The following is a 9,078-nucleotide window of genomic DNA, read 5'->3' on the forward strand; positions in this document are numbered from 1 at the left end:
ATTTCTGGAGCTAATGGTTGAAATGTTATAACATCTTATTATATAGTTAATATGCGTGTGTTAGTAATATAAATTATTAAAAACTAGCATGAATGCTTATACAGTATAATGTTTGTTTAATAAAAGCTTGAAATATACAATTTCAGTAATAACTCGCACTTGTTTTCTTTAAACTTCATATATTTTATATAAAAAGTTAACATGTGTGACAAATCGCATACACTAAGTAATGTTTATATATTTTTCCATTTTGTAACATTTTAAAAGCAACTGAGGTTGTACGTTATGTTTACCAAACATCAGCAGCCCAATCTGTTGTCTGAAGCCATATAAGTTCTTTCAATATCTGGGAATAAGGAGACCCGATAATACGCGGAGAGACCGGAAAATAGTAACGCCCACCCCTCCTGCCTTTGGCAAATGCTGGTGGTAATTATTTTTATTTGTCCATATGACATGAAAGTTATTATTTGCATTATTTTGCCTATAACAAATTAGAATACCACGAACATATCGTTGTGTATGTTATGCATGAATGAGCTGAGGGAGATGAGGTCCATATCCAACAATTGAAGATGTGGTGGCGTGGGGGTCAAATTCGCGAAATCATTCCTATAGTTTATCATATACTAGTCTATTTTGTTATTTCTAGTAAATAATTATTGAACATGTGACGAAATATAATAAAGCTATTTATGTACAAATTGATACCGGACTATATACCGTGAAAGTCGTTTTTCTATGGGGGTCGAAATACTTCGGAATGGTTCATTTAACTTCCTGTAGTGGAGTCGTAATCTTATTACCCGGGATCCGAAATATTATGACCCTGGAGCCGATTTATTATGACCCTGGATCCGATTTATTATGACCTCGGAGTCGATATATTATTACCCTGGAGTCGATATATTATGACCATGGAGCCGATATATTATGACCCTGGAGCCGATATATTATGACCCTGGAGCCGATATATGACCCTGGAGCCGATATATTATGACCCTGAAGCCGATATATTATGACCCTGGAGTCGATATATTATGACCCTGGAGCCGATTTATTATGACCCCGGAGTCGATATATTATGACCCTGGAGCCGATATATTATGACCCTGGAGTCGATATATTATGACCCTGGAGCCGATATATTATGACCCTGGAGCCGATTTATTATGACCCTGGAGTCGATATATTATTACCCTGGAGTCGATATATTATGACCCTGGAGCCGATATATTATGACCCTGGAGCCGATATATTATGACCCTGGAGCCGATTTATTATGACCCTGGAGTCGATATATTATTACCCTGGAGTCGATTTATTATGACCCTGGAGCCGATATATTATGACCCTGGAGCCGATATATTATGACCCTGGAGTCGATATACTGTGACTAGATGGTCACTTTATTAAAGAATAATGATCGGGCGCCCTGATTCTAAAGAGGTCAAAATACTTCCTTACACATACATGTATGGCAACAAACTGACCATACCGCCTGCTGCGCGGAGCATAATAGGACTCCACCAGACTAACTAATTGTGAGCCGAGGGGAGCATGCTAGTTATGAACTCTGCAAAGTTAATTTATTATGCCCAAACAGTTAAATAAAGCTGACTTAAAATGGTTTTTATTTCAAATTAATTTCAAAAATACATGTACAATGGAAATATGTGATTTAATGATAGGACTTTCGTTTTCCATTTGCCCGAAATGAAGTCAAATAAAACTCAGGTCATGGTTCTATGTCATGGTTGAATATTTATCGTGTGACATTTTACGCGTAAATGAGTCAACTTCAAATGGTTTATTGTTGATTTCTTTTGTATCATGTTTGGGAAAGACCCTCATGATCATGAGATTGTGTGTACTATTTTAATCGCATTGTATTTTTTTGACCTACTTTTTAAATAAAGTTTAAAAACAACCGAATCCCATATCTACGTTTGTGAAGTGTGCATTTGTGTGTGTTTATTTTATTGTGCATCCAACGCACATTGCAAATTGGGAAAGACAGGTAAATCACCCTGATATTCCGAGTGACCTGTTCTTTCAGGAATGTTCATGTACAATTGAAATATTTCAGTCCATTCCATTCAATCCATTTAAAACCTTATTCTAGAGTTGACGGTGTATGCAAGCTATATAGAAAGTACACGTATATTTTTTCGGCAAACATGATAGCTTCGTATTCATGCAAATATAATTTTCATCCGATAGTCACCCTTTTTTACATACATGTGTACACAAAATCCCAATAATGAGCAGGTAAATGCCCGTTTCTCACTATGACGGTGTGATAGGTATGTTGTTTGTCCCAGGATAAATACTCCGTTCAATAGATGTGCTGCCTTTTTAGAGCCATCACGTTCATGATTAAACGTAACTGGGTAACACGTGCAAATTAAAGTTAAATAAAAGTCCTAAAGCGATGTGGGTCATGATCTTCCGTTGAAAATTGCTTCAAAATCTTCATTTTCCCCGCATCTTTATAGATCAAACATGGCGAGTTTTGGGTCTCTGGTACCATTTTGTCCTTAGACGTCAACCGAAGCGTGCGTCTTTGGTGGCGCATTGGCCTCATTCGTTTGTTAGTGTCTATGAGGTACAGGGCTTCCTTTTCAAAACAGTGGCATTTATATGGGGTACGGACCTCGATCCTATCTCCTCTGTGAAGCTTGGGAGAGAGGACCACTCTTTTCAGTCTTGTCATGTTCGTCGGAGATGTTCCCAGGTCCGTGAGAACTACTGAGTCAACATAAAATGGTTTATCATTGATTTTTTTTGTATGATGTGTGGGAAATAACCGCATTATCACCGTATGTGATAATTTCATCGTATTGGAATTTTATTGATAAACATGAGTCTGAACGCCCACACAGAATAACCTACATGTACTTTTTAAATACAGTTGACGGTGTAATTCCATCCACGTTTTCCATTTTTCGTGCATCCAACGTACATTACTAATTGGGAAATTCAGTTAAATCACCCTGAAATTCCAAGTGACCTGTTATTTCAGGAATGTCCATGTACAATTGAAATATTTAAGTTTTCAGCTCAATCCATTTAAAGCTTTATTTTCGACTTATTAAACGGTGCATATAAGCTAACTAGTAAGTATATTTTTTTTCCACAAACACGATAGCTTTGTATTCTTGCAAAAACAATTGTCATCCGATATTCACCATTAACATACATGTGTACACAAAATCCCAATAATGAGCAGGTAAATGCCCGTTTTGTCGTACGACGGCGTTTGACGTGGTCACGATAGGTATGTTGTTTGTCCCAGGATAAATGCCCCGTTCAATAGATGTGCTGCCTATTTAGAGCCATAGCGTTTATGTTTTATTTTTTAATGACAGTGGGTAACGCGTGCGAATTAAAGTTAAATAAAAATCCTAAAGCGATGTGGGTCATGATTTTCCGTTGAAAATTGCTTCCAAGTCATTATAGATCAAACATGGCGACTTTTGGGTCTCTGGTACCATTTTGTCCTTAGACGTCAACCGAAGCGTGCGTCTTTGGTGGCGCATTGGCCTCATTCGTTTGTTAGTGTCTATGAGGTACAGGGCTTCCTTTTCAAAACAGTGGCATTTATATGGGGTACGGACCTCGACCCTATCTCCTCTGTGACGCTTGGGAGAGAGGACCACTCCTTTCAGTCTTGTCATGTTCTTCGGAGATGTTCCCAGGTCCGTGAGAACTATTGAGTATTCTGGAAATAACAAAAATGGAATAGGACCGTTGCTTCGAAATGTTCAAACATTTTCGAGTTCTGTTCGAAAATAAGCTTATTAATAAACATGAATGTCAAAAACTACCTCGTCCTTTACCATGAATGTAAATATCTACCTCGTCTTTTACCATGAATGCCAATATAACTTTATCGTCTTTTACCATGCATGCCAATATAACTTTATCGTCTTTTACCATGCATGCCAATATAACTTTATCGTATTTTACCATGAATGCCAATATAACTTTATCGTCTTTTACCGTGCATGCCAATATAACTTTATCGTCTTTTACCATGAATGCCAATATAATTTTATCGTCTTTTACAATGAATGTCATTATCTACCTCATCTTTTTACCATGAATGTCAATATCTACCTCGTCGTTTTATGCAAAATCTTGTTTTCGAGTTGTTTCCTTTTCTCTCGGAGCAAAATGGACATGTCCTCTGTTTCTGTGTGCCGTTCTCTTCAACATCCGTCGATTGTGGTGTTGTTGTTGTTGTTGTTGTGATCGGCTGCAGATTTTCATTGACGCAATCCTTAAATTGTTTATAAGATATCCATAACATCACATATATTTATTCAGCTTTTAACGACATATGCACATTAATAGCCATAGTAAAACATTGAAGATGGCGGTAAAGTTGGGAGGTATTCGGTAGTTAATTTGGTATTCGAATATCCATCTACCTTCTAGTTGATACTCGGTTTTCGAAATATTCAACTACCTGCTAGTTGTCAGTCGAGTAAAAATCAACTACATTAGTAGTTAAATGTTGATGTTGATATTTAACTTCTCGACCATTTCAAGAATGTTATTTTCGAATATCAAACTACCAACCAGTTAGTTGGTGAGGATTCAGAGTTTGTATTGTTTTATGGTAGAAAGGTAAACATGTGAAAAAAATCACATGCCGAATCTTTTTGGTACAAGTTAACTTACATGTTCATCCGCGCTGTATGTTTCTGAGCCGCAGCAGCCTGTATGATTTGGGGCCTGTTTGGCTCTAACAGACGGGCGATTACGATTAAGACAACACACTTGTTTGTCGTTGTTGAATATCTTCAATCCATGGCAGCAATCGTGATACGTGTCGTTATATATTTCTGTGAAGAAGAAGCAAAAAGTAATATCATACATGTTATTATAACATTTGACAGAAAATGTACTCGGACCATTTAGGAATTTATAAACTTAATACAAGTATACCATTTTCATAGTATAATTCCCAATAAAACGCTTGTTAATGGATACATGTTGAAATGTTTGTCAAATATTTGACAGTTTGATAAAAACTTACCGTTGTTGCAGCAGCCAAATAAACCTAACTGAATCACTTGACCAGCACAGCAGCTTTGTATAGTTGTGTCGTACAGTTCTCCCGTTGCCTGGCAACACTCCACGTTATCGGATGCAACTTTTCGTTGTTTCCCTTTGCAGCAGATAATACTTTCGTGTTTGACGTAAATAACTGAAAAATGTTTTAGTATATGATTGCAATATATAGTTTCCGTCTTTCAAAACGCATCGTGTATTTACATAGCTTTCGTTGTTTGTACCTGTACAGTAATAAATACCAGCATAATAATAATGTCTGTTTTGTAATATTAAGCATAACATTTGTAGATTTTTTCATGGATATTATACTAAACAATAGGCAGATTCTTCAGAACTTTGTTAAAGTTAACAACGCAATTAACTAGATCATTGTTGACTTTAAAACTTTGGATATTTGATGATTTGCTGATATATCTAAATAAAACAAGAAGAGCTAAAACAGTTATCTCAAATATTGCTAGAAATACTGCAGATAACAAATGTATTCATTAAACCTCTAGAGCAATAAAGATTTGAAAGTTAACAAGGATAAAGTTAACAACGTTGTTTACTTAACAAAGTACTAAACAATCGGCCGAATATAAAAGAACAAGTTAAGGAGCCCGACCCGCACATAAGCCAGTTCTCTGAGGGCTTCAGTAACCTTAATGTTGAATTTCGAAAGGATCCCCAAAAAATGAAATCATTTGAAAGGTATTTGATTATTTAATTATTACTCATACCGGATATGTAAATGAATGACCGAAAGTACGTCATCAGGTGACATAAAGCAATTCCATTTTGTATATTAATTGCGCATACAGCTTCATTTGATACAGTAATGAGTTAGAAGAACGGATCAGCTCACCTTGACCGCAAGTGTCCGTGCCAGTAGGTATGATGTTTAGCCCTGTGCGGTCCGGGGAGTGGAGGTTACGGTTGATCACCTGTCCTTCCACACATGTCCACACGGGGGCAGCTTCCAGAGACGAGAACTCATCCATTGGGACCGCCTTCAAATCTGAAACGAGTTCATAAAATGAAACTCATAGGATTATTAAGTTAATTATAGCTATATGTTGTCCATATGACATTCGACAATAAACAACATCTTTTGTCATAACTTATACATTGACAATACATCGAACATACATTTAGCATACACCGGCAAACGAGTACCACACTAATTGTACATACCTTTGTTACCGCAACACACGTGACTGGCGGGGTTGTAGGACTTGTCGCCGCATTGCTGTAGCCTGTGCTCCTGTATTGAACAATTAACGCATTCCCGCCCGTACGACGCTCCCAGCTGCTGCTCGAAGGGCCTTCCGCAACAACAGCCCATAATGCTTTCCGGAGTCCGACGTGTCAACATACCACCACAGCAGTAGTATGCTTTACTGTTGTACGACAAACCGATGGCTGGGTTTCCGCAACATGCATTCGGTTGTGTCAAATCTAGTAATTATAGACTTTACACAATAATTATATGTTTTCATGAAAAACGTATACATCTTCATTTTAAACGTTATATGCTCGTAAAGGACTTTCGAAGGATTTTAATATAACGTTTACCCCAAACACAATTAATAATAATAAACATGCATTCATTCTAACCTTCGGATGCGTTTGTGTTGCTGTATATATTCCCACCGCAGCACTCTGGGTTAATGTACCGGTGCAGGCTGGATCTTTCGACTGCGTTGCTCTGGCAACAAATGGCCGAGTGGTCCGAATACGTCTTACCTTGAGGAAGAAGAATGTATTGAAAGTGAAATTTTTACAAGAGAGATCATTTCTTATATAATTCTGTTGAACTGTAAATACTCCTCGTTTTTTATTATGCACCGTGATGGAAGCATTTGATTATCACATGAATAAGATGTATATACCTCCGCAGCATTTCTGCTCAACTCCTTCACTGTGACGGCCATACAGCTGACCTGAGCAGCAAAGTTGGTTATTCGGGTTGTACTGTTGTAAACCACAGAGCCGCCGAATACTTTCTGAAGAAAAAAGACAAACACTAAAAACTGTACATGAATACTGGCTTTCAAATTAACAACTAATAAAACGTTACGGTTTCTCCAATACAAAGTCGGTAAGGTACACTTTTCTTGATAACCAAGCGATTTGTTATACAAATTTGAATAAATATTTAAAAGAATTCAAAAATTAATTGAACATTTTTTTTTTCAAAATTAAAGATACATTGTAGCGCACTCTTTTTTCTGAAACACGACGCCATTTTCCCGCGAAAAATGACGTTTTAGACACATAAAAAATACGTAGAACAAAAGAAAGAAAAATATATGTCCGTCACGGAACGTTTTCACAAAACACACGAGGGGGGAATTTCATATTAATAAACGAAGAATTGATGAAGATATCGGTTATTGAAGCTGTAATGCAAAAAATGACAGACGTCTCAATATTGACGTCAGTGGTATCATGATTTTGAAGGCTCATAGTTTCAAAACTGCTTCGAATGTTGAAAATGTAAAACAGTCCCTAATTTTGGCATATGATGTTTTATTTGTATACCAATGTTAAGACTTAAACTCGAAAATTCGCTCAGAGTGCGTTCCACCTTAAGCGAGCCGAACGACCAAAACGTGAAATGAATATTGAAATTAACCTTTTTCGAAAAAAGTTGTGTCACCAGATGGAGGGATAACCCGCTGCGCAATGAATGATAGGTAAATTGGTCGGGTATTATATTAAAGGTATGTACATGTAAAATAAACATGTAAAACAGAGTTTATAATTGCGATGTGTGTACGCATTGAAGCGAACGTTGCCAAAATGTATTTGTTTATGTTTATTGTTCGTGGGTTTCAGTTGGGAAGTAGGCCTCATTCAACCAGGTACTTCAGGTATATAACCATTTAAGTAAATTTATTTTACGTAGAGTATACAGAACTTAATTAGCAAAAGAACTTACGTACAGTCGTTTAAAATACATTTGTACATCTATGTTCCGCTATTAAGTTTTAGTTTGTTAACGAAGTTTGTTAATATCAATATTAAATCTACAGGTTCAAATGAGTGAAATTATTGATATTAAATGGAATAGTATAGTGCCCTTAATTATACATGACATTTTACAATTAATCACAAATTTAGTTCATAAAATATAAAACTACCATGAGGCGCTCCATCCGTTGTAGGGATCGCCAAATACCAGAACAGTGCACTGAACAAAATCCACATAGTTGACCGTTTATAAGACATTTTAGCAAGAAGTTTAATGTTTGAAAGATACATTAAAACTAATGTTTGAAGTTCATTTTATACTCTCATTTAATGAACTGTACAGGACTTTTGAGGGGAAGCCCCAGTGGTAATACATATATGACATCACTATGAATCTACTAGTACCTCATATGCGGGATTCCAAGACATACAATTTTCCATTATCATAATACTGAAAAGATACAGGCAACAATTACAAACTTATACGATATGCCCTACGTGATATTGTTTTTTTGATTTTTTATGTTTATTTCAGAATGAGTATCACTGATGCTAATATTAACAATTAACAAACATTTAAGTTATGGGCTTTTATAAACATCATGCATGTTTACGGGTCAATCACTTGTTTGTGAGAAGCCTGGGGTCTTATATATATATATATATATATATATATATATATATATATATATATATATATATATATATATATATATATATATATATATATATATATTCCGAAATACCATTATATGTCTTACAATTAGATTACGGCGTCTAATCTCCCGTTTGCTCGATCAAATGAAATTAACCCCCCCAGATAAATCTATATGATTTATGAGTACGTATGACATCAAGTTGAATAGGTGTACGCACTTGAGCCTGTGTATTTAACGTTTATGTTATCGTTATGTTGTTCGTAGACAGGTGAAACCATATATGTGAATAGGTGCCTTATTTGATACACCGGACCAGGGCACGAGGAACAGTAAGGAGGATCCTGTATACAGTATGTAGGTAAAGCGAACCTAACAA

General features: G+C 36.2%; 1 protein-coding gene across 1 annotated transcript; it reads right to left on the reverse strand.

The window, feature by feature from the left end:
- Nucleotides 1-3,066: 3,066 nt before the first annotated feature.
- Nucleotides 3,067-8,363, reverse strand: LOC128208750 (uncharacterized). The gene is made up of 9 exons (XM_052912298.1): nucleotides 8,214-8,363; nucleotides 6,960-7,073; nucleotides 6,685-6,813; nucleotides 6,262-6,525; nucleotides 5,933-6,085; nucleotides 5,048-5,218; nucleotides 4,690-4,853; nucleotides 4,123-4,285; nucleotides 3,067-3,724 (listed from the first exon to the last, which is right to left on the reverse strand). Exons 1-9 carry the CDS (start codon nucleotides 8,332-8,334, stop codon nucleotides 3,423-3,425), a joined length of 1,581 nt encoding a protein of 526 aa, XP_052768258.1. The 5' UTR covers nucleotides 8,335-8,363; the 3' UTR covers nucleotides 3,067-3,422.
- Nucleotides 8,364-9,078: the final 715 nt, after the last annotated feature.

The sequence above is a fragment of the Mya arenaria genome, chromosome 11 (genome assembly GCF_026914265.1).
Source record: "Mya arenaria isolate MELC-2E11 chromosome 11, ASM2691426v1".
Taxonomy (NCBI): domain Eukaryota; kingdom Metazoa; phylum Mollusca; class Bivalvia; order Myida; family Myidae; genus Mya; species Mya arenaria.